General features: G+C 39.8%; 1 protein-coding gene across 1 annotated transcript in view; it reads left to right on the forward strand.

Annotated features, from left to right (window-relative positions):
- The window catches only part of CTNND2 (catenin delta 2), a 570,838-nt gene that overhangs the window by 301,799 nt on the left and 241,908 nt on the right, over positions 1–27,131 (forward strand). Inside the window, exon 8 of the mRNA XM_068395844.1 lies at positions 14,160–14,412. Coding sequence (XP_068251945.1) covers positions 14,160–14,412 — 253 coding nt within the window. The remainder of the gene's footprint in view (positions 1–14,159; positions 14,413–27,131) is intronic.

Genomic DNA, 27,131 nt, shown 5'->3' on the forward strand with positions numbered 1-27,131 from the left:
TTTGTGACGGCAGGTGCAAACCAGAGGCGTGACTCTTTGCAAGCTGGGTTTCTGTGCAAAGGGAGAGTGCTGTCAGGAGAGCTGTGGAGAGTCGGGGGGCTCCTTTTCAGAGGGAAGAGTTATCTGTTGCTCCTGGCTGTGGTTTCTGTTCAAGCACTTGCCAGTGGCAGGGAAAACTCTGTACTTCATTCTCCCATGATGCAGCTCAGGAAAAGCTGCTGAAGGTGAGAAATACTGTTGTGTTTCTGGACAGATGCTGTCCTCTTCTCTGCCTTCCTTCCCACTCCCATTTGGTTCTTCATTCGCTGAAGGAAAGGAGTCTGCACCAAGGGATGCCTTATGTACAAGTAACTAGGAGCAGTACTTGAACATTGTCTTTCTCCTGTAAAAGCGTGTCTTGCTTTAGTGGGGTAGGGGCAGTGTTTGCTCACGGCATCCAGTCTTTCTTCACAGATTGGACATGCTGCTGGAGGGACGGGAAGAGAACCCAGGCAGCCGTGCCAGTGTTTGCTGCTTTGCCCCTGCTGCACTTGGCTTGGGCTTTTGCTATTCTGGAGGTTAAGCAGTGTCTGAGGGGAAGATTCACAAGGAAAATTAGCATTCCCCCTCTTATCACTGAGCTGGTGGCTTTCTCCCAGCATGGCTGGGCTGTTTCTCTCTTCTGCCACCTTGTTCCATCTTATGAGGTGCCTGTGGTAAGGATCAGGTCTCTATTCAGGATCTGCAGGAGAGGGAGAGGCAAAATCCCCTTTTTCTGCCTGCTGCCCCAGACAGGAACAGCCCATACAAAATTGATTCCAAAATTGATTGATTGGTTTGTTTGGGTTTGGTTTTTTTTGCAGGGAGGGGAGGTTGCTAGTTTTGTTGCTTGTGGGGTCTCAAATGGCTCTGACCACCTCCTCCTCTCCTTGTTTGCCTTGCACAAGCAAGCAGGTGCACGTTTGCCTTGCACAAGCAGGGCAAGGTGTCCGATTGCCTCCCGTTCTCAGTGCCAGGTTCACGTGCCATTCGCCCCCACTCCTTGGGGCTCCCTCCCTGTAGGAAGGGCAGCTGCATGCCCAACCCATTTGAACTTCCATCCCGTTGACCTGGTAGACAGAACTCTGGCATTGTGGAGTTGCTGCTGGAAAGCTACACCAGCCACCAGCTCCTTGCCTCTGCCCTGCCTTCCGTCTGCTGCGAGCACAGTGGGGCAGAGACCTCGCCTTGCTCTGGGAGGGACTGCTGCTCTGCTTGCCAGCAAGGGAGCCAGCCATCTGCGGGAACAGTAACTGCTGAGTAGGTGCAAGTCAATTTTTTTTTTTCAATTGAGACTTTTACAGCAAGGACGGAGAAGGGTGTTGCATGGACTGCTTAATGCTGCTTCCAAATACCCAAGTACTTCATTTACTGCATGTTTTTTTATGCTGGTCCAGCTTAGGCTTTCTTTGATTCTCAACGTTTTGTAATGTTTCTTAGTTCCTTTGTTGTCCCTTGCAAAAGGAGCACGAGGCTACAAAGGATTCATGAATTGAGCTGCTGTACATTATCTTCGCAAGACTGTAAATACTTGTCTTCACATGTAATAAATTACTGGATGTTTGTTATTTTTAAAGTCATTATTTCAAGGTGAAGATTTTTTCATATTATGAAGCAATTTTCCAATATTTAAAAAACAGGCCATATGAGAAATGTTAGACGTCCATATACTGTAGAGTGATTTACTCTTCTTTCAAGAATAATTAAGCCTACTTTATTGCAGTCATTTGGCATCACAAACTGATAGTTTTTCTCTGTCTGCTTTTAAAGATGATAAACTGTCCTTTAATCGTTTTTAAGGTTTTTAACCTTAAACTTTCAAACTTCTAAGGTTTTTTTTTTTTAGTGTTTATGAAGTAGTTTATTACAGTATCATAGAATCACAGAATAGTCTGGGTTGGAAGGCACTTCCAAAGATCATCTAGTCCAATCCCCTGCAGTGAGCAGGGACATCTTCAACTAGATCATGTTGCTCAGAGCCCCGTCCAACCTGACCTTGAATGTTTCCAGAGATGGGGCATCTACCACCTCTCTGGGCAACCTGTTCCAGTGTTTCACCACCCTCACCATAAAAAAAATTTCTTCCTTATATCTAATGTGAAAACCATTACCCCTTATCCTATCACAACAGGCCCTACTAAAAAGTCTGTCCCCATCTTACTTATAGGCCCCATTTAGGTACTGAAAGGCCACAATAAGGTCTCCCCAGAGCTTTCTCTTCTCCAGACTGAACAGCCCCAACTCTCTCAGCCTGTCTTCATAGGAGAGGTGTTCCAGCCTTCCGATCATTTTTGTGGCCCTCCTCTGGACTTGCTCCAACAGGTCCGTGTCTTTCCTGTATTGAGGACTCCGGAGCTGGATGCAGTATTCTAGGTGGAGTCTCACCAGAGCAGAGGGCCAGAATCACCTCCTTTGACCTGCTGCCATGTTTCTTTCGATGAAGCCTAGGATACGGTTGGTCGTTAGGGCTGCGAACGCACATTGCCAGCTCATGTCCAGCTTTTCATCCACCACTACCCCCAAGTCCTTCTCCTCAGGGCTGCTCTCAATCCATTCATCCCGCAGTCTGTATTGATACCGGAGGTTGCCCCAACCCATGTGCAGGACCTTGCACTTGGTATTCTATATTCAGATGATGTCTGAAACAAATATGAGAATGTTTTATTTTAAACTTTGCTTTGAGAGATATCTTTTTGATAGTCATTTACCTTATAGCAAGCAGTCCCTTGGTAAGTTGTTCTCTTTAGCCATTTGAAATCACTAAGTTGTCTATGACTTAAACATGCTGGAAAAAATTTGGAAAATTAACATAGCATGGTTATGTTGAAATGAGACTATGTAAAAATGACATTGTGGGACTCCAATTTCAATGTCATGATGAATCCCATATAGAGGGCTTGGTTCACAGATTTTTTACACCTGCAAGGCATGCAAACGTAACTTCAGCTCTGGGAATCAGACTCTGAATTTAAGCCTTGCACATCAGCAGTGGCAGGTTCCACAGGGCAGTTCATATCCCCGTTGCCCCACAGCTATCTCGTCCTTTCTCAGGTCGTGTTGGTATTGCTTCTCAGCGTGGAACTGGAATTTAGTTAACCAGATGTATCACATGTAATTCCATAGACTTCAGATTAATGAGTAAAAGGAATTTTAAGGGGGTTAGAGGAAAAAATCCTATTTTTCCTATATACATGCAGTGGGTGTTTTCACATTCTTACAGTGAGCATCAATGAGTCCATTCGTGTAGGTTTACTTTGCTTTCAGAGCAGTATCTAGCTATTAATGAAAAGCTACCTGTTACATGCTAGTTCCTGTATTGCAAATATTTCATTTGAAAGTAAAAAAGGGAGGCTCAGTTTCAAAAATATTTTTCTTTATCTGGCTTTAAAATTGTCACTTCAGACAAAAAGGAGGAGCAACAGAAAAATCAGCTTTGACTTGCCCCGTTTGGATTAAACCCTATGTCTGTTAAACTGCTTCTCAAATTTTTGGTTTTTGTTCATTCTAAAGTGCAATTGCTGGGTTATAAATACCAAACATTGCTTCTTTCTGCTGAGGTTGTGGGTTTTTTTCTGGTTGGGGGACAGGTTTGTTTGTTTTGGTTTTTGTTTTGTTACAAGCTGATGTGCTGCGCAGGGGCATACTGTGATGCCACAGCTGCAGATTAATTGAGGATCATACTGGTAAATCACACAGCACGGAGTTCTGGCTATAGGACATAATGTTTTCAGGGAAATTAAAAAGAAAAATTATTCCTACCACTGCATCTCTATTAGTTTGGTAATGTTGTGATAATAGACCTGTATTCCTAACTGACATCCATTTGATAACATTGCTTTAGGTGAGAGAATTATAGGAAACAAGCAGGGAACAAATCTTTAGTACAAAGTAAATTGAGCACAAAATACCTTAGTAATCTGCATAGTGAATAACAAATCACCTCGAAGCAATGCAAAGTCATAATCCCATTTCATTCAACAGATCCAGAGTATATCATATAGCCTTATCTGTGTTATATTCTTGCATATATGTTTTTAGGTGATTCTTTTTTCCATGCCCAGTAGCATCTTCTCTGGGAAATATTTATTTTTATTATTTCCTTTCTGTTAAAATTTTATTAGGAGTATAATAAAAGGTACTGTTTTCAACTTCAGTGGTATCCAGTGGTCGCTGTGAAGCTGTGGACAAGAGCAATGAGAGAGGCAGGAGGTGCAGAACCACCTTTGTAATCAGTGAGCAATATCCCCCTTATAGTGGAGAAGCATTTCTCCACATAAGGTATTAATAGCTTCAAAGTATTGAGTCCATGGTTGGTTCCATAGAGGAATTGCACCCATCTGAGGACAGCCCAGATTTCACCGTTGCTGAGAATAGAAAGCTTTTGAAATTGTCAGTATGCACAGCCTCCTTTCTCTGTCCCGTGAACAGGATACCTCCAGAGGCTTGTGGTTTGTCCTATATATTTTCTAGTTCTTCTGTTCTCCATTTTTAATAGAAGGGTGACTTAGAGCGTGTCTGAACGCTTCTCAAATGTCCCTTGCCTTTTACCACCTATTGAGGGTGAAGTGCCATTATAAAATCTTAGTCAGGGGAGTAAATACCTTGTAAATCTCATCTGCCACTCTTGAGAAAATACAGTGTCTGCTCTGTACCAGAAACTATCTCTGTATTTATCATCTATTTACTGTACAGGTGTAGTCTCAGGTTAAAGCCTGGTCACATTAGACTTCAGTGATGCAGGACTATGTCCATTCTCTTTTATTTACTTCAGTGTTGTGTAGAAATACAAGGTTGTCATTCGTGAAATAAGAAGCAATTCAAACACCTTTCATAAATCTCCTTGTAAATCTTTGCTGAACAACAACACAATGCTGTGCCTGAGGTAACTCAGTAATGTCTTCAAGACGACTAATGCTTTTGTTAGAGGGTCATTCTTTTGTAGCATTATGTTTAAAGGCACTCTCTTAAAAATCACCAGCCTTTTTTTTTTTAACTTAAGCTGTGATCTTTTTTTTACATAAGATTGTCTACTTTTAGAGGTAGTCTCTTTCTCTGTCATAATTTCAGCAGTTTACGTGTAGGGTTGGAGTTTTTACATGTACAGCAAGCATTCAAAGATGTTATTTTTTACTATAATGGGTCCAGCAACGTTCAAACTATCATTTGCTGAAGTTAGGTTAATGTTTAAGGTGTACATATCACATGCTCTGGCACTGGAATACAAATGTCGTTAACTTAATGGTAAAATAACTCTCTACTCCAGAGTAGAAACTATTAAAATAGCTGAAGCTCAGTAAGGTGTTTTAAAAAATACCAGTTAGTAGCCATTTCATTACTGAGGATTATAGTGTACTAAACAGGGAGAAGTCAAAATCTGAAAGAGAAGACACCCATGTGCTTGATGGATGTAGCATGATGGAGTGCAGGCTGTTAATCTGTTATTGTCTCATGATATTTATACATTTTTTTATAATAGTGACTTTTGTCCGTGTGTTCTGTTTTTTTGTTGGACAGCTGGACAGGAAACTTCTAACAGAGGGATTTCAAGAGAAGGTGAATTTGGAGTGAAAACAGAAATTCAGTTGCAATAGGCTGGTCTACACACAGTAATATGGTCTGTGTGGTTTTGCTGTGATCGGGTTTTATCATGGTTGTGGTCATTATGTCCTGTGTGCACAATGTGAAACCATGTGGTACTACAAAGAGGAGGAAAGTGATGTGTATGTCTTGTGTTGTGCCATTGCTCAGGGTTGAATTTTATCTCCAGTGAGGAAATTAGCATGATGAATTTTAGTATCTCAGATTCTAAAAGGGTAGTTGCTTTTAAGGGCCTTGGCAGTTGTTACTTTCTCTGTTTAAATGCTCATGTAACAAATGAATTAAACTGCATGTTCTTCTCAAATTGAGGGATGCAACTCAGAGAGACAGGAGACAATCTGAGAAAAGATCTTGGCATTAGCACCTTTAGCAGCCAAAGTTGGCGTCTGATTATCACATTATGAGGACGCACCATTTTTTTTTGTGCAGAGCAGCATCACTGAAACAAGCTAGAAGCTGAGTCTAAGAATGGAAGTTGCATATATTAGTGGAAATTAAAATCTGGCAGACTTAAAATGCAGTCAGTTCCTGAAGGTGGAAAGGAGTATTATATCTTTTAATATCAAAAACTTGAAAAACATGGCTTCTGCCCTGTTTGGTTGTAAAGAAGGAAGGAAGTCACTCCTGCCTTGAGTCAGAGTTGGGAATCTGAAATAATTGAAAGTATGTAGTTCCTTTGGGGAATCCTAATATCTGCATGAAACCTTGGTGTCCCTTCAGACTACATGGATTTCAAAATGATGCTTTAGCTATAATACGCTTTTGAGATACAGGCTGTATTACCATCATGGTAACTCTGGAACCTGATGGTGAAGGATGACTGGAGGGAAGGATGTAGAATTTGAGAAGGTTGTTGGTGTGGGATGTGGGGCTGGGCACAGCAGTGAAGCCTTGTAACAGACCTGGCTGTGGAAGAGGCTGCATTCAAGTTTTGACTTCAGGTTTCACTGAAGTTGCATCAAGCACCAGTTGAAATGAATTTTGATCGGAACTCATTCATCTCAGGCACCATACCTATTGAACTGAAATACGAATTTCTGAAATACAAATTCTTATCACCATTGCTGCTCACTGACTTACTTGTCTACCAATTTCTTCATTAAAGTGTGTTTTAGAAGTACAAAAATCCTTATAGATAACTTTATTCATAAGGTACGTATTTGCTTCCATTGCTAACCCTAATGGAACTGGGTGATTTCAGATTGATACCAGCTAATCACATACTTGAACCCATAAATAAGATAATTACTAGTAAAGAAATGCCAAGTCTAAATTGATAATTAAGAAAATTATTCCATATGCTAAGGGTTAGGCAATGGCAGTTATAAGTCTTTCCCCAGTGGAACTGTTCAATAAAAGGAAAAAAAGGTATGTATTTCAAACAAAAAATAAGCATGAAAAGGAAACTAAGACTGTGACAATGTGCAAACTGAAGTGGAACAATATGTACAAAAGGAGCATTCAAAGTGACCAGATACCAGCTGAGGAAAGCAGTATTTTCTTTCACTAATTCTTTCTGCGTTATGGAAAAACATGAGTTTCTAAGCAAGGGAATGTTCAGCCTTTATTGTAACAATTAGTGTCAGATCTAAAGAACGCTCTTAGAAAATTGAAATGAAAGGATACATCAGTGCAGTAGCAACTTCAGTTCTTCAGTCCTCAAAGATTGTCAGTTTTTGCATTGGAAGAGGATTTATTAAACATGACAATACGCAGAACACAAGTGATGTTTCCTTAGTTTCTATGGAGCAAGGAGTTCTCCTGCAAAACAGTAACATGTAAATATAGCGATGGTCAGGAGATGATTTTGAGAATTTTGGAAGAATCAAATAGCAAATGGGTAATAATTCATTACTGGGGCATACAATCACTTTGAGTGTGTTTGTAGTCTTCATTAGGCTTTGTACTCTGCAGCTGCCAGTGGTGGGAATGAACCTGTTAACTAATTCAGAGATGCACTATTTCCCATAGAAGTAAGTGTGTAGTGGCTAAACAGCTACCTGTGGTTTTGAAGATGGGATGGGAGAGTATGAACAACATAAACCTCCTGTGATGCCATCTGGAAGAGACATGGATGTTACTTTGTTAAAAAGACTTCCTCCTTACCATGTCATGGAAACATCTGATGATAAAAATATTACTGAATACATGCTTGTAACAGCATGTAGACACACTAATTACAAATAGGTGTGACAGCCAGGTATAACCAGTACCTGAGGAAATTGTGACTAACATGTTTGTGGGTGGAAAAGAGACCTCTTTTTGCTAAGCACCATGTTGTTCAGTATCGTGTTTCGTTTGCTTGCATTTCCCCTGTACAGCATGTTATGTTCCCTTACAAAGTCATACCTGGTATAACAGAGAGACTGGCTATTTGCCATGCCCTGCTGTTGAAGGCACTGAGCTGAGCATGGTGGAGCTGACTGGAGGGAAGGAGGTTGTATCTCCCCTGAGATATACAAAATACGAGTATCTGGAGAAAGTTTGAGCCAGTAGAAACAATTGGGGAACAAGGCTAGCTGAGCCTTTGAGGCATGACTAGAAATCCTTGAGAGAGGGAGAGGACATGGAGGTAATAGAGGGAAAGAGGCTTTTCAAATTGACTGTGTGGAGTTTGATGCAATCCTGGAAGCCCTAAAAGGTTGATGCGTTGAGAGCAAAGGCTGGCTGGCTGGAGAAGAGCCCATGTGAGGATGCAAGGGAAGATTTGCTTACAGATTCTTGTCATTTCTCTCTGACTGAGAATTTGGAAACTGGAGTTTTGATTGCAAGATCAGCAACTAAACAGGACAAAATAAAGAGTGCAGAGAAGCGAGGGAGAAGAAAATAGAAAAGGAGGAGCAAGCTGAAATAGTTTTGACTGTGTTTTTCCTGTTTTGACAACAAGTAATCATGTAGCAAAGTTCCCAAGCTATGTAGGACTTATGTGGTGTTGATATTTGCGTAAGGTCCAGCAAGCCTTCTATCCTGAAATCTTTTAGTGTTTTTTTTGTTCAGCTTGCATGTTTAAAGGACAAAATTCCTTGTGCATGCATACTTTGAACAGAGGGTATGATAGTGCCTTCATAAAATCCTAACTACCTTAGAGGTAGTTGCTAATATCAACTAAGAGTTGGGTTTTTTTCCCGTCTTTCAGTAAATATTTTCAGGTTCCCCCAAGCATGTATTTCTCTAAAATCTTACAGTGTGGAAAAGTTCTGCTAAAAGTAACTGCTAAGCAAATTTATTATTATTATTATTATATATGTATTATCATACAGTTGAACAGTGTTAAACTTGACTGCTTGTGCTTGTTACTTTGGATTGCTGATTTGCTCCTAGTCTGATTATAATCTATTTTGTTAAATGTCTATTGAAAAAACGCTGGTGCATGCTCTAAAACACTCACTTAACATTTGGAGATAAGAAGTGTGTGTATCCCCCAAACCTGATGATTTCTGTTTCCTAATTGACAGAGAATGCACTGTGCTATTTTTATGGTGTATTAGATGGGAAAATTATCTGTTTTATAAATCTTCCTATATATTTGCTACCAACAGAATACACTGCATTTGTATCATTTATGAACTCATGGAGGGATGGTGGACATACCTTGCACTGAAAGGACATCTTACGGGGATCCATTTTCAACTTTCACATGAGAGTAAGAATCAACTGCAGGTGCAAATCAGTGGGGAAAAAAGAAGAAAAGAAAGAGTTGTGAAATCTATATGAAAGGCACAAGGAGAAGGTTAACACAGGAACAGGATGTCTAATATAAAATAATAGGAGGAAAATTTTACAAGGTAATATCCACAAGTCAAACAGCAGCATCAGCCAAGTAATTTTCAGCAAGAAGGTGTAACCTTCAGCAAGTCTCATAAATGAGTTTATCCTTTCTGAAGGTCTGATCCTACATATGTTAACTGGGTAAAATGCCCTCTGACTTTTAGAAAGTCTGAACTTTTTAACAGTTCTTACGTGAATTTGGTCTCCCTAAGATACTTAGGTGTGGTGCAATAGTATCCCTGCCTAAATCAATGTGTTCTTGCTTTTTTGGTTTCGTTAGTTGTTTCTAGAGGTGTTACAGATTGGAAACTAAGATACAAGATCTGAAAGTGACTTTCTAAGCTGTGTATCTCATTATGAGCCCGTGAGCACATTTAGAGATACACCTAAATTTTTGACATTAATGTAAAAGTTGCTGTATCTTTGTTGATACTATGCAAAAGCTGTAGAAAATGATAAAGGCTGGCTTTTCTGTATCCTATTTATGCGATCAAGAGAACCGTAATCAGGGCATACGTCAGGTCTTTGAAGGGTTTTCACTATAGTTAATGGGCTTTTTGTTCTCCTTGGCAAAGATTTGTAAGAACATATTAAATGTTTGTGTGGTACCTGAGGCACTCAGTTTTCTGGGGATGTGATTTTGGTGCTGCAATAGTGAAGGGTTGAGATGGTATGGTATTTTTAAGGTATTAATGACATGCCAAAATGAAACAAGATCTTAGAAGAAATCTTTAGGTGACAGACTGAAATCTCTTCACTGAGACTATAGTTCTTGATTTGCACACCTGGAAATTCTCACTGAAATGCCTTTCTCAATCCAAAATTAAAATTCTCCTCCTTAAGCATGGTTCTTAAATTGAAGTTTAAAATTCTATGAATATGTAGAGATTTATTGCCCTTCCACTGAGCATGTTATTTGCTGTCCTCAGTATCTGCTAGCTGCAGCAGAGAGTGAGTGGGTGCTGTGACCCTACTGTCAGTGTGAGCCAGCCTCAGCCTTGCATGTTGCGGTCCATACAAGCCCCTCTCGTGTGCGTGGAGTGGGGCGCTTGTAAGGGGCGGCCACGTGCCGGCCACCCTCTCCCCGTGCCTTTGCAAGGTCCCTGTGCCGAGCGGTCCCAGGAAGGACCCGCAGGTAGACTGACGAGTGCAAAGGGAGCAGAGCAGAACTTGTGAGACTTACTTATCTGGCATCAACCACTGAATTTCCACATAAGTTTTTAAGAAGTGGGGGCAGCAGTCACTATTAAAAATGGTGCTTTCATGGGTCATCCCTTAGGTAAAGCAAGATACAGCAGAAAAACTGTTCTGAGGCGTTTTGTTTCTTTGATTTTAATCTTGATCTTGTCAGTTTTGGGACTGTTGAACACCAGAAGCAGGTCTAGTTTTGCGGACACCTTTGCATCCAAGCTTCTCATTAAATCAACAAGGTGTCAAAGTGTCCACAAAACTAGACCTCCTTCTTCACAGTCTGATCATGACTTGTGGTTTTACTTTTATGCAGAGGCAGAACAGGGTGTCCCGTAGACCCAGGGCAACAACATGACTTAGCCATGATCCTGCTTCAACTAGGGTGGATTGTAGGAAGGCTGGGCTGGTGACTGGTGCTGGGAGATGGGAAAGCAGCTCATTTCTCCAGAAACAGCGCTTCTATTACAACTCCTTCCTGCCCCTCTCTTCCTTTGCTGAGGGGAACCCCTGTTCCTTGTCAAAGTAGTATTGCATCTTACCTACACTGAGCTGATTCTGGTCAATGTGTAGCTGGCTTGGATTTGAGAGGAGAGAAGTCAAATGCAAAAGTTAGAGAAAGGGGTAAGTGTCGCCAATTTAAAAACACGTAAAAAGGTTGCATGACCATCTGCAGACATATCTGGTACATGAAAGATTCTGGTCCACTCCAGGTGTGTGCCTTCTGGATGCCCCTGTGCTCACTGAAGATTTACTGTTGCTGGATGAGGCAAATGGACTTGTCTATTAAAATAAATAAATTGAGATATTCGCTATGGCTTTGCTCTGTTTTAGTAGCTAAATAGAAGGGAGATCTCAACAGATGGAAAGTTTGCTGTAGCCTAAAGAGCCACGCTTCAGTCAGTAAGTCTGGCTGCCAAAAGGATTTGTTTAAGCAAGAGTAATGTGTTGGTAGGAGATGTCTTTTCTTCAGTTTTACGTGAAATCATTTGTGTAGAAATGTCTGGTAAAGCTTAACCCTTTTACAGTCCACGAAGGTGGCTCTCGTCAAGTTAGATGTAGAAGCTATTATAAATTCTTAGTTGTTTGGGTTTTTTGTTTGTTTTTCTTTTAATTGATATGGCTAACACTGGCCAAACAAGCTTATTTGTGAATGTTTAACTAAGTCATAGATTTGTCTCATTCTCGTATTCTGACTTTGGCACTTCTGTGTTCATTGTGATAAAATTCAAAAGAAAGTAACAGTCTGCTAGGAAGATAATTTGAGAAATGAATCAAAGTGAATCAAAAAGCATGTAGGTGTTAGGTGACAGCTAGTTTCAGTTCATGTAAATACCTATTTTGGTAACAAGACAAAGGAGAAAATGGAAGGAAAAGTTTTCAAAGAATTTAAAAACAAACACGATTTCCATTGTACTGTCTTGCAAAGGAGAGGAAGGGAAATACAGTGGAATATTTTGCAAAGCAATCTACATTACAATGAAGTTCTTGTTTTCAGCAGTATTAGTATTATAGGGGTTTTTTGCAATTCCCCATATAACGTGTCAAATGCTAGCAGCATATTCTGCATAGTGACAGTACTTAAGAGTATGGTATGTCAGTATACAATTACATTTTTGCTTTCTCACTTGAAAATATTTCCAGTATTTTCTCGAACTTGTTTTCTTACTCTTTTTCACACAAGGTACCAAATTTTGGTTTTGAACTGTGTATGTTTTCCGTTTAAAATGTGATGTTTTCCTTGTGTCTTTCTAACACTGAATTTAGCATGATTTGTGCATGGGATGTTTCAGTATGCTAATACTGTTACTGGATTTTAACTGATGCAGTTTTATGAAAAAGTCTGTATGTATCTTATTACCTTATTTCTTAAGGAAATATATACTAGCAATTAAACAAAAGCAATACTTATAAAATGTTGCTCTATATGTAAGTTAACATAATCATAGAATCATAGACTGGTTTAGGTTGGAAGGGGCCTTTAAAAGTCATCTAGTCCAACTCCCCTGCCATAAGCAGGGACATCTTCAACTAGATCAGGTTGCTCAGAGCCCCATCCAACCTGACCTTGAACACTCCCAATGATGGGGCAATAGATAAATGAGTGATTTCACTTATCTGCGTTTGTAAATAAGTTATAATACTTGTTATTGTAAAATTATATACTTCAGAACCATAAGAAAAAAATGAAAATAAGACAAAAATTTGATACAAATTTAAAATTTTTAGGTGGTGTAACTTTGACAAGTACTAGGTCAGACAAGACTGCTGTAATTTTATTTAAAGCTCAGTGTATTTCATTTGCTGACACTTTGAGATAAAACGCTTAAAGTCCCTTTCGTGGACCTATAATACATTAAAAATGTTTATTTTCTTAAAATGTAAATGTGCATGTTAATGAGAAATAATTGGGAAATCCATTGTAAAAACCTGTCTCCTGAAAATGCGCGTTTGCCTACAGTTTTGCGTATGAATTTGCCCCAGCTTAACAGTCCTGCATCTGGGCCCACTCCTGTTGGCAAAAGTATCCTTATCTTGGGACAGGGGGAAATGGGAGCCACCATGAGTTCACGTGCCACTTCAAATGGTCTGAATTTCCTTCTGAGCAGATCCAACATTTGATTTGTATTTGTTTCCAGGCCAAAGATCACGTCAATATTGGTCCTCTGGCCCTTACAGTGAGAATCCATTTTCCATTAACTGGACTTTGGTTGAAAACTATTGCGTGTTTAATAGGAATCATAAAGCAGACTGGATCTCCAGTACATGGTGCTGTAACAGAAAGATAATGGGCTACAAGAGAGATTAATAAGATTTTTGAGTCGCAAAAGCATTAAGTCAGTTTAAATCTATTGGTTAAGCCGCTCACAACTGGTAACGCATTAATCTTGAGCTGTGGTGTGTGAGCACAGCCGTTGCTGGTGTGCGTTAAGGCATTGCCGTGATCACTTTGTGCTCAGCTCTTTTTCAGACTCAGCAGTAGCAGTCCCCTAAGTCTTACTTAAGGTGAAATATGCAGAAGATCGGTTAACAAGGCGTATGCAGTGACTCTCAGTAGCAGGTGTCTGGTTTTACCTGCTTTATGGACACCAGGACTATAAATTTGGGATGGCCGTGGCTGTCAGTTTCTTCTGCCACAGAGCCATCCGTCCCAGTTGGGAGTCTTGAGCCTGGTTTGACCCTCCTTCTGCTGATGGAGCTGACTGACTTCCACTCCTGTGAGGACTGCAAAAGCCTCATACAGTGGTGGTTGTGAATCTTAGCTTGACTAGTCCCATGCTGCTTCTGCACTTTTTTTATTTCGGGTTAGTGCAGTTAAAACCCCAAGTGAAAAACACTGCTACGATCTGTTTAACTGATGTAGAGGTCTTCTAGTCCAGAAGTGGCATGTCATTTAGAAATTCATTTGACGGTTATTTACTTCAGTGGTTTTCAAAATGACAATGTTGTTTGTTTTTGTTTTTTCTCATTCTTTTTGAACCCCTGTTTTATATGTGTGTGTTTTTTTTTCCTCTGCCTAGACCTGGTTAACCATTTCTGTGAACAGGTCCTCAATTTTTTACTTTGTCCCTACTTTCCTGTCGTAGCCCCATCTTCCCCTGGTGTCGACTCCGTACCCTTACAGCGCACAGGCAGTCAACATGGCACACAGAACGCAACAGTGACCTTCCAGAGGGCCAGCTATGCAGCCGGCCCAGCCTCCAATTACGCAGACCCCTACCGACAGCTGCAGTATTGTCCTTCTGTTGAGTCACCATACAGCAAATCTGGGCCAGCCATCCCACCTGAAGGGACCTTGGCTAGGTCACCTTCCATTGATAGCATTCAGAAAGATCCCAGGTGGGTGAAACCTTCATTGTCTATTATTCTTGCTCGTGCAGAGGTTTGTAATCGCGGTTTGCTTCATATGTTTCTGCTGTTGAATATTTTAAAAAAAAAAAAAAGTGAATGTACGTGAAAAATTTTGTTTGCATAACAGCTTTGTCCTACTGCTTTACCTTGGAAGGCTCTCATGAGCTCTTCTATGAAACGAAATGATAGGTGTGGTGTTGAATATGTGTGTTTAGCCTGCTTTCAGTAGTGCCACCCTTCAAAAGCTTATGAAAAGTAATTTTCGCTGAAAATGGGAGGAGTGATATGACTGTTTTGACTCTCTAACCATTGTGGATTGAATTTTCAAGTTGGTCCTTGCACAGAAGTTGTTACAGTTGTTGGTTTGACTGCAGTTAATGTTCATAAAAGCTGCAGAAAAGGATATTCTGGTACTGGACAATGAGACTGAGCAATGTGGAGGCAACACACAATCAGGCTTATGCTTCACCCTGTGTGTTGTGCAGGCTTCCAATGCCAGTACCTAGTAGCAGAATGTATGTACTACAGCTTTGCAGAAATGGTTGTTACTGTGCATCCTTTTTAAATATATCACAACTTTTAATGTTGCTGTGAGGCGTGGCCGTTCTCATATACCTAGGGAAGGCGCAAGGAGGAAACTTCATAGCCATACATATCCCAAGCAGGCAGATGGATTAGAGAGAGTGAGTTTTCTGGCAAATGATTTGACTTCCATGATAACAGCAATGGAAATACTAACTGTAATCTACAATGCACTTGGTGATTTTGTTCAGTTTTCTGATGGAAAAGAAAGCAAGTCTCTTTGGTAACTTAAGTTTAAACTTGTCAAAAGTGTTGATTTATACGAGGTTTTTCTATGGCAGATGGTTTGATTTATTTATTTATTTTTGCTATGTGTAATTAAATGATAGGAGAGACCAAAAATTTGCCACCAACAAAAATGCTGGAGGTGTTTAAACAACAATTTGAAAAGACTTCTTTCCCTGCATTAAAACCCAAATATTCACAACCTGATCTCTTTACTTGTTTAGCATTGTAGCAATTCTCTCTGTCTCTCCAGCCAGGAGCACAACAGCAGCTAATTTTTATGGCACATGAGAAACATCACTGCTCACAGCTACTTCAGCCATTGCAGAGTTTTACTTGTTGAGAGAACTCCTTTCTTCAACCTTTTTTATTCCTTAGCTTTTGATATTCCTTCAGAAATTTGAAAAAATATAATCTGAATTCCTACCCTTGTTCCCCCTGCCTCAGAGCAAACATTGGTAACTAGAGGGAAACAGTCTTTTTATGAAACCTTGGTGTTTTGATGTATTTATATTCCAGAATATAAAAGCCCATGAAGGAAAAAAAGCTTTGCTTTGTAATTGTCTCATGTTCAAACATATAGAAAATTACATTAGGAGTGCACTAAACCAGAAGAGAAATTACTGTAGCCCATATGATACCTTCGTAGGAGAAGCATGATAATGTTGAAGGCACTGTTCCCTATAGACAGGAAAGACATATTTACAGTATCTCTACAGGCCCTAGACATAATATCTTTTTAAGAAAAGGTTATCTCTGTTTAGTTGCTCTTCTATCACCTCACAACTGTTATTCAGCTACTGTATAGGATATGTGCTTGTAAAAGAAGATTTCCTCTTGCAAATTTTTCATTTTCCTGCTTTTTGGTTCTTTCTCATCTTGTGATACCATTTGTCTGTTCGTGAGTATTGATTTTTGTAGGTAAAGTAGGAGCGAGCAGGCATCCAGGTATAAATTGAACTTGATAAACTCTTTAGAGGGGATCTTTAAATGTTATTACTAATTACTATTAGATGGATTGGGATTTTTCACAAAATAACTTTTGTGAAAGAGGTTTGCATTACTCTTGATCTCATTCATTTGATCCACGAACTCTGCGTGGTGTCTCTTACTTAGTATTGCTGCCCTTATTTGTTGGTTCAAAGAATTCTTATAAAGTGATGTCAGAAGCACCCCTGACTATGTTGTGCCTTAGTCCCCAGAAGCTACAGTCCACCTAGGCAGACTGACTTGTGAAAGTATCTGTGGCCTACAGCAGTTGCTGATCATTCAGCTGTTGGGAAGACATTGAAAAATTGGAAGGAGTTTGGAGAAAAGCAACAAAAGCAATCAGGAGACTTTTAACATGTTGATTTCTATGGATAGACTACAAAAATGTGGATAAATGACAAGTGTGGAGAGGAGGGGACAGAACACTTTCCAGATGCTTGAAAAAATATTATGGAAGGACAGAAATAACTTAGGGTAGCACATGGGAGGTATAAATAGAAGTACTGGCTTTAATTAGGAAAACATGGCCCAAATACAAGAAAGACTTTCAGTGGCCGTGTTAAGTTGCATTGTATTCCCCAAAGGGTTATTCTCTATAGATTTCATAGCAAGAAAAAAATAAACATTTTGGTCAGTGGATGGACTTTGGCAACTGGTAAGTCTTGAGTTTCCTTACAGACATGTTGCTGCTTTGGTTGGCTGGTTGGTTGGGTTTTTTTTGTGACTGATGTGAATCATAGAGGGGAATGGCAGGTGTCATTTTCAGACACTGAGCATACCTGTCCAACCAGAGGTCCCAACAAAGGCTCACTGGCAGAGGAAAAACTGCAAGACAAAAGCATACTAATTGCAGGCTTTTGATTAGCGTTTGCTATATGTCAGTCAGTTCAAGATGAGAAACAGATACCCACAAGATAATGTACTCATCCTAATAAGCAATTAGAGTTCCTAAAACAGAATGTTGTTTTCTGGAATCTTCAGTTCAGGCGGAATTTGCGTCTGAAGTCCCAGAAAAATGCTTGGCAGGCACTGATGTAGTTGACAATTTCTTCCATTGTTTTCACCATGTAGTGTGGATTACTAATACTCCAGTTTTACATACGTGTTCTGAGGTGACATTTGGCAAATGAAATTTTAGCTCAACATCTGTTCTGCATCATCCAACTGTCATAAAATGCAGTTTAATGTTCATTAACTTAAAGTTTAGGATGAAAACTAGTTTTAAAAAGTATCAAGATATTTATTCTCAAGTTTGTGGTAGGGGATAGTTTTTAATTTATGCAGGTAGACTGTCAGGTGGTATAAGCTCATATAACAGGTAGCAAAAACTATATACATCTGTACTGGCAGGGAGTCTGAGGCTTTGTTATTTAAAAAGGAAATAAGCCCCTTATCATCGGTCAGAAATAAAACTGAAGTTCTGCATATGGAAAATGGAAAAGTTGAATAGCAAAGATAATTTACAGATTGATTCTTCAGAGCATTCTTTTATGTTTACTTCATGTCAAAAAAGGAAGAGAAGTATGCAGTAGGGCTGTGATGTAAACTGTTTCATGCCATAATCTCTTATATGAAAAAGTGGCCTAGGGAAGGAGGGAAAGAATACAATATCTGTTTTCTGATTACTCTCTTGTTTTTGGTTCCTACTGAACTGTGAATGAGAGAAGTCATGAGTATTTTAACATATCAGAAATATATGTTCATGTGATATTTTCCAGCCTACTTTCATTTAAGAAAGATTAAGCTGTCTCTTGGCACCAAAAAATTATCTAAGGTTTGTCTATTCCTAGACTTGAGGGGAACAGGGGAGCCCTAGAAATAGAAATGCTGGTATCTAATTGCCAGTCTGTGTGCCTTCCAGTTTTTACCCCAAAACACAAACCTGACAAATGTGTGTAAATTACTTAATTTTTGAGTTTTTAACCTACTAAGAAACCATGTACATGTACTGTTGCTGATAAATCACACTTGCTGCATAACAGATGAAAAAGTACGTAATTTTCACATCCTTCAGTTCAATACATACCAATGAAGTTTTGTAGTAACAGTGGTTTTGCTTCTTTATGGACTCACTGTGTCTGATTTGATGGGTTGAGTCAACATGTTTCCTTCGTTGTTTTGTGACTTCTCCTATTACCTGTTTTTATTTACACGCCTATATACAAGCATCATCTCCTGCGAAGAAGCTGGCAAGAAACTGAGTTAACAGCAAGAATTACATGGAATACACTCCATTAAGGCTATCAAAATGAATTTCAGAGTTCAAATGTCCATTTTCATATTTCATTGAATTATATTCATCTACACTTACAATTTTCCTTCATGGCATTGCATCATGCGTTTCAGAACCTTTAAAACTATTTATTCAGAAGAAATGGCGTAATTTGGTGAATGAAGCTGTAAAGGGTTCATTCTTCATTATAAAGCAGACTGCAATAATGATTGGGCTCTTGTTTTGTTTTTTTTTTTTTTAAAAAAAGCAACACAAAAACCCCCCAAAACCACTAGCAGTAGAATCATATTGCAACTTTACAAGAAAACAAGTTTTTTAAAACTAGCTATCTCATAGTGATCTACAAGATAGCTAGTTTATCTTAAGATAGACTAGCTATCTTAAGAACTGTCTGGGTATAGGTCAGCATAGAAACAGAGTTTTCCAGGTATTGCATGATTTAACTGTAATACCCTGAAACGTTTCTGCTCTGTTTTGCACTTTCAGAGTCAACTTTCCATTTTATTACCTCTGCTGGCCTTAATTTCCTCTTAAGCAGAAGATGACGGTGCTGTCTGTCTATCTTCTGAACTTTTAAATTGTCTTTCTTTCCACTTATGAAAAGAAATAAATTAGATCAGAACATTTTGTGTGGACTGTAAGTTTCAAAACTCATCTTGTATTATTTTTTTTTTCTCAAAAAATATGCTCTGTTTTCAAAATGCAAGCTAGAGAGCTTTCTTTTTCTGTAGAAAAAATGATAGAAGTAAAATAAACTCTAGTTAAATTTCTTGTTCCAGTAAAACTGCTTATGAGATTAGCACACAGAGTTTGGAACATGGCCTGTTAAAATATAAATGTTTCTGCAGGAGTTTTCACCATATATTTAATCTCACTTTGTTCCAAGGATTGTCTCAGTGTTAACAGTGTTAGTCTACTGTAAATCTGAGTAGCAGCCAGACACTTGAGCAGTGTAAAGAGGTAAGAAAACAACAGTGTAAACCTGCATGTGCGGGAGGTTGGACATCTTAGTGGAAACATGTCTGGTAGCTGTCTGGTAGCATCCGGAGGGCCGTTGGTGGTGTTGGTGCGTCTCTGGCATAACTCTAGCCCAAGAGGTAGAAGACTGAAGTTCATGTTCCTGGTCTGGATGAGACAGAACAGGGCTTGCAGATGTACCTCCCTGCTTTTATATGACACAGTGTGTGACAGGCAGCTCTCCTTTTCACTCAGTAGTTTTCAAAGATCCCTCTTACCCTTATCTGAAATTAAGGGTAAAGTAAAGGGGGAGGTGATTCTCCAAAGGTGGTGGTGGTGGAGAAGCTGTGGGAAACATACTTCTAGCGGATCTGAGCACGTAAATGTTTAGCAATGTACACTTACCTCCAGAAGTAAATGCTTCAGCTTCCTAGGTCCTGCTAACACCCCGCTAAGAATTTTTTTGCATCAGGATTACATGGGCCAGGCCCCTTGTGTTGGTAGAACCAAGTGGATGGTGTTTGAGAGTGCTCATTTTGTAGCTCTGTGTTTAAGTACATCCTTGCTGAATGAAAGATACATCTGGTTTATTTTCCCTACGTAAGAATTGTACAGTCTCTCAGGCTTTAATGTATACTCCTCTGAGTATGAAAAACTGACCCTAAAAGAAAATAAAATCAAAGAGTGTAAACAGCACGTAAATACACCCAGTTCAAGAATAGCAAGTCTGGAGCAAATTGCAATTCCTCATAAACATCCTTTCTACATAGAAGGCATGAATTTTTACTTAGTGCACAAAATAGTTTTGAGAAAACACAGCAGGTATGATAAAATAAACAGAAATCTGTTTCCCTTTCCTGCTGTAGGTAACTAAGGATGAAGCCTGCTTCCTTCAAATAGGTGAGATGGAAATCTGTAGAGTATGCTACAATCTGGTAATTTGGGATTTCAGGAGACTGACTTAGCTGGAAACTTTGGCTGGAAAAGACTTTCCTAAAGAATGTTTAGTTCTGGCTTGAGCATGGCAAAATAAATGAGGAACTAACTGGTCCGTTCAGGTGTTAACTTGTGAAATAGAGGAGTGGTACCCAGAACTTGGAAAACTTATTTTTGTGTTTATTTGTACACATTGCTGTATATGCCAGCAGTTTCTGTCTTTCCACTGTTTACGTCGAGGTGGTTTATAAATGGCTGGGGAGGCACTGGACATAGGTGGAGTCATTTCACAGTGCAGCAAATGCACAAAGGCATCCGCCTGTATTTGCTATTTTTTCCTCTAGAATTTGCCCTATGTTGTTTAGCAACTTCCTTTCTCTGGGAGAAATGCTTGGCGGTGGAGTGGGGGGGGGACAGCAACACTCAAAAAACCCAAACCTGATGTTTACTCTACAGGAATAAAGTGTCTGTGCTTTCAGCTCATGAAGCAGTAGTACCCACTTTCTCTCCTCTATGACAAGTACCATTTTATTGACAGTGCAGGAGGCCACTCCATTTTGTTGCCATCCTATCTTTAGAGAACTCTGATCCTATCATTAGCAAACCTGCCCTACTGTAATCACAGAACTTCACAATTTCAGTATATCACAGTAATAGGACAGTGCTGGTCCACATAGTTTGAATAATGTGTCTGTCCAGAAGTGCTTACAGTTCCTAAACCATCAGCAGAGTAGAGCAGGTTATATGTAGCCATTTTATTTGGTAGGTGGTTTGTGCAGTATACAGGGTATAATATTGAGAGAGATGATGCCTCGTCTCTTGTTTTGATCTGAAAGTTTAGCTCTTATAATCCTCTCCCTCCACTAGAAGGTAATTTCTTTCCTTTATGCCGGAGGGAGAGAAGTGAAAGGACACTTATATGCTTGTCAATGGTACAGGGCATTCAGGAGGACAGTGGCAGGAGCTCCATGTAGTGTTGATAAGTGCACATCTAATAATTGGGGGGGAGACGAGACTGATGTCTCCTTTTTGGACAATTTTATTATTCCCCATCCCCCCAATAATGTTGGTCTGCCACTTTAAAAACAGCAGCAAAGCCCTTTCCACTGTTTCTTTCTTAATCTGTTGCATGTTTTAATGGCTTCATTCATCCAGGAAGAAGCAGGTGGACAGTGTACCTCATCCTTATACTGTCCATAGCTCACTTCTGGTTCTTGAATGGCATAACTGAGCTTCTAATGGTGAATATACATCTCAATGGCAAACAAAGGCAGAAACTGCACACATTTTGCTCAGTATCCTGTGGCTCATTTGCAAACTTTGACAGATACAAAATCTGCGTGGTGCCTTTCTGTGATGACAGGCTGTAAGAGCCAGGAAATGTTTTAAGTATATTTTTCCAACCATACATTAAAATCACAGGGAAGAACCACACTTTCAAGCTTTACTGGGCACATGTAAGCTGTTACGATCTCCTGGCAAGATAAACGACATAAGAAGTTTCTCAGTAGTAGCTCTTGGACATCTCATCAGCCAAATAGATAATAATGATCTTACTGTTTACAGGGATGTTGAGAGTAAGTTAAATTTGTAAGGTGCTTTGAAGTTCAAAGGATAATCTTGATCTTGCTTCCATGGGAAACATAATGGGAAGGAGGGGAGAGAAATGTCTTGGGTGGAGAAGATTAACGTGGAAAATTCTGAAGAAGCTTGCTAAAATCAGGACACACAGTCTCAAGTCTTCTTATTAAAAAAAGCAACTGAAAACCATCCTCAATGCTGAGACATAAAATGCTGTGCAGAGGCTGTTAGTTTCTGAAGCTGGACCTCAGTGTGATGTTGCACATCTATTTTATAAGCAAGAAATAAAAGCCAGCTGATTTTGTAGCCGTTATAAAAAATGCATCATTGAGAGTGCAGGAGATTTCTGTAAGATAATAACACCAGGCGTTTGCTGAAATAATGCTTCTAGTGTAGAGTTTAGCTAACAATGATGAAGGGAGAGAGTGACCAACAACTTCTGTCAGTTTCTAGTGGAACTTTATAGCTTTTGTAAATTAAGAGCCTGACTTTAAGAACCTCAGCTGCACGTGGGTTAAATATGTTAGATGGGAATAGACCGATCTCTGCCAGCTCACTCAAGATCGGGGCCTGATGTGAAGTCCAGCCCTTAACCTTTCTTTCTGTGATGCATTGCCGTTCCTCTGGCAATCTCCACCACCTTCACTTAGATCTTTCTTTCTCACCCCACTCCACTGCCCCACTCCAGGATCTCGATGAACAAGTGAGGTTCAGAGATGCATCACAGCTCTTAGCATTAAGCAAGTGGTTTCCTAGGAAGCAAAAGCTACCACTGATCCTGTAGAAATCCTACAGCCATTGTTGCCAGGGGAACTCCTAGTCTCTAGACTTACTGTGAAATATTTGTTCTTTTTACTTTTTTTTTTGTTGTGGTTGGTTGGGGTTTTTTTAAGCCACTGCAGCAACAGTGGGATCATTTGCTGTTTAGCTTGCCACTCACCTTTAATAATTTGTGGGTCATGTTTATCCTTACCATGCAATGAAGTAGAAGGATCTGGATAGCTGCAGACCTGAAAAGAAGTGGAAAGATTTTTAGTCCAAAGGAGGACAAAGTGAGATCTCTAGGTTTCCTGAATATACCAAAGGTACAAGCATGGAGGAGGAAGACACATGTGGGGAAAGGAGGAGCTGTGCAAACTCTGTCCCAAGGTAGAGCAAGTAATTTGCTTCAGGAAATGAGCAAAAGCTACACAAGTTTAAAGAACAGAGTATTTGAATTTAGTTTTTTACTTTAAAGATCATTTGAAGTTAGCTTGATAATCCTTTTGCTCCATACCGAGACATGATGTATTTGGTTCATATACTACATTTCAAAGAGGAGGGCTGATTTTTGTTTTCATGCTGTTTGATGCCATTTTTTTGCTTCCACCTACCTGAGTTTGAGCATCTTGAATACAAAAACTTAGTTTGAAAGTTTGGCGCTGATAGCTGATGAGGCTAAAGAAAATGATCGTGTGTGTGTGTGTTGGTGGAAGTGAGAAGAATGAATACTGACAATGCAGATGTAAAACTGTTTCTTAATATGTGGGACTCCTTTACCTTCCTGTTAGTCAGGTTCGTGTCATGTTTCTGTGCTACCCTTTCACAGAAGCTGTGCTGTCAGTCAGCGTCGCTTGTTCTAGCTCTTGTTACTAGCATGAAAAGTGGTCCCTCTTCTTGACTCTCTCTTAAGTCCAGTAAAGATTCAGAAACTAAATGTCCTGTTGCTCCTTTTTATGTAATTTCATTGTCCTTAAAATATTCAGGCTCGATAACCTATCTTGAACTACTGCAAACTAACTCGGTGTTTGCAATTCCATAGTCGTGACTATCTCCTTATGGAAACACCAACGTGATTTCTGCCTGGGACTTCTGCATGCCTCCAGAAATCAGCAAGGTTATTTCTACAACAGTTTTGCAGCATGGGGTTCTCCTATTTTTTATTATACATGGTTGAAGTGCAGAATACCGTGTGACCTTCACGTATCAAACAATTTCTGTCAGAGTGAAGAACTGACCTTAAATCACCTGGGTCAGAACAATGAAAAAAAAAAAAATGTTTTTTCTCTTTTATTTCTTAACATGTCTTAAAAAAGAAGCAGGAGGGTGTTCCAGGGGTGGATTCCTCTGGCCTAAGGCCTGAGATGGTGTGTCATATGTTAGGTATAATGTTAATGACCTGGGGTTTTCCCACCAGCAAGGCACAGACACCGGCGGAAAATGACCACAATACTTTTCCTTGGCCACAAGGTGGCATGGGGATGGCCTGTGACCATAGTGCCTGTTGGCATGCTCATTGGAGGGGACCTGCCCATGGGACTGACTGTGTGGGGAAATAGTGCTGACTGGAGACCTGCTGATCCCGTGCCCCTTGTACTAAGGGCAGAGCGATGCCATGTGTGCAGCCAGGGATCACAGGATGTGGGTGATGACAAGGTGGGCTGGCCTCACTTGCTGGCAGCAGAGGCTGGAGCTGCTGCTGCATTGCAAGGAGGACCCAAGGGAACCACAGCGGTGAAGCCCAAGAGATGCCTGCTAGGACTCTGGGCACAGGGTGAGCCTGGAGCAACCTACAGGTTTTTGTGTTCCTGTGGAGTTGATACTTTCCTGTTAGCTGAATTATATTGTTGCTGTCCCCTTTCTAGTTCAATACTTTGAGCTGTGTATCTCTGAAACATGGGTGCACAGTTAGTCATGTGCTTGCAGAGAGTCTGGGCCTACTCACAGCGGATATTTTGCTGTTTAATAAAGTTTACTTTAGTTGAAGACATAAAATATTTAAACTGGTTTAGTCTGTTGATTCATGGACAGAAGTGGCCTCTGCTGTTCGATGATGTGATCCTGTAATTACGTCAGTGTTCGCATCAGCATACCTAAGTTTATGGTCTTGAATGACCTTAAGATCGATGGCATTTTTTTTTTCCCCTGCAAGAAGTTGGCTTTTGTAAGGGGTTAGCCTTTTTATGCCTTTTTGAGTTTTCTGTGTAGTTCTGTGATTCCTTCCAATAGCTTTTAATAGGAAAGGCTCGACATTTTTCTGTATCGGAGTAGTGGCCAGATGTCTTGTAAAGCTCTGGCTGCACACAAATTGGCACGTAGAGGATCCTTTAGATGTTTTGATGTTACACAGGAAAAAGTTGGAGAAGGGGTTTGATTTCTCCTTTGGCTTTACCATAGTAGCTGAGAACAGAGATTGCCATGGGTAGCCAAATCGCAAAACCTCCGTTTAGGCAAAGCTTTTCCTCTTGTGTAAGTAGATGATCTTTTAAATGCATAAAATCTTCTCTGCAGGATGAGATCTTCTTTGCATAGTCTTCTCTAGTGGATGTGTTTTTCATTTGACAGCAGCTACATTTTTTAATGAAATTTTATCCTAAACTCTAAAGGTTTTATCTGCAGCCTCTAAGGGATAACAGATCCTGTCAGCTGCTGCATTTTCGGTGGCACGACTCCAGCAACTATCTGTTACCTTTCTGCTTCTGCACGATTTACACAACAGAATCTCCCCCTGCAAAAAAAAAACACAAACAAAAAAAACCCCAAAAAACAACCCCCCAAAAAAAACAAAACCAAAAACTAACAGAGGAATGCCACACAAAAGCTTCCCCCTGAAGTACATAAGATTATATACATTATTTCAGTAAAAATGTGGGTCCAGTTCTTCTGCCTGGTAAGAGAAACTTCACAGCAGTTTGGTTATATTGTATAGGAAGAAGGGGGCTGCCCTTTCACAGGGGGAACTTCCTAAATGAAATTGTCTCATGCTAGCGACAGCAAGCCTGCATGCTTTCTGCACTCGCAACACAATTCTCCATTTCTCTGTGGGTGGCTGTATGTTTCTTAAAGGCAAGTCTGAAGGGTGATGACACTATTCTTTTAATTACCTTAAAATATGTTTATGCTAAAAGTGTCTCCCAGGAGGGGGGATAGGTTTGAGAGGAGAGTGGGAACTGTGTTCAGGTTTGGCTGCTCTGCTGGGTTATAACGTCGTCGGAGCTTTTGTGCTGTTGACAAATGTGTGGGCATGACTATTTCACGGAGAAATTCAAGAGCTGTTGTCTCAAAATGCACACTGAACATCTCTCCACCTTTTCCTTTCCAATTATGGGTGCTCACTGATTCAGTTTTCAAGTCAACTAGGTGGAAATACTTTCTTTGAGGAGCCTGTTTATCACACCTTGTATGCCTGTAATCATATCGGTTGTACACACAGGTACAGTGAAACTGAGTTTCTGATCCTCAGCAGGTTTATTACTCAGCCACTCTTGCCTCATAATAATAAAGTGAACAGCTTCCCAGAACAGCTTTAAATGTGAATACAGAAGCCTTTTTCTTGTCTATTACATATTCATTGCCATAAAGATCAGTCTGTTACTGAAATTAGATCTTCTTCTGTTTTGTTATTTTAAAATAAAATCAGAATTTGACTTAGATTTTGCTTTTTAGTCATGTTAAACGTGACTTAGTTTCACTCAGTTTTAATGAAGTTTGTGTTATGGGTTTTTTTTAAATTAACAGTAAGCATGGGATAGGAGTCATCAGCTTCTGAACTGCTTTTCAGGAATTCATGATGAGGAAAAGTCTGCTAAAAGGAAAAATAAAGTGTTTTGGAAGGGTGAAGGGAAGAACTGGTAGAGCTGTTTTTCTTCAGAAGAGTGTTTACGAGAAAAAATCAGGAAAAACAATCTACTAATCAATCTCTAAAATTTATTTCAGAGAATTATTTATATTGTGTCTATACAATTAAGGATGGAATGAGTAGCAGAGGAATGATAGAGGTGGTAGGTGACAGCTGAGACATGCAGAATAGTGAACATAGCCTGTCACGCTTGTGTTGACAATTTCGGTGTTGCCTGAAGGATAATGAAATGCACAAAATAGTTTTCAGAAACATTTAAAAATAAACTATTTATGAGCTCACTTCTCTAACATTTTAAACTACTTTGGCAAATGGAATTCTCTGCACATGGTATTGATTTAGTTCCTTGGTATCACAGGCTTCCTGGGAAAGCTAAGCTCATGGCGCTCCCAGTTGTGATGAATATAAGCAATATAAGCTAAATCTCGCAGTCTTTTCAAAGAGGAAATTCCATTTACTTTGTAACGTAACTTTGAATGGAGTAAATGCAGCAATGCAAATAAACTTCTAAATGAAAATTTGACAGTGAGTCTTGATCAACAATGGTTAAGAGGCAAATTTTGATTTTTTTCATATGACATTTTA

The sequence above is a fragment of the Nyctibius grandis genome, chromosome 3 (assembly GCF_013368605.1).
Source record: "Nyctibius grandis isolate bNycGra1 chromosome 3, bNycGra1.pri, whole genome shotgun sequence".
Classification (NCBI taxonomy): Eukaryota; Metazoa; Chordata; class Aves; order Nyctibiiformes; family Nyctibiidae; genus Nyctibius; species Nyctibius grandis.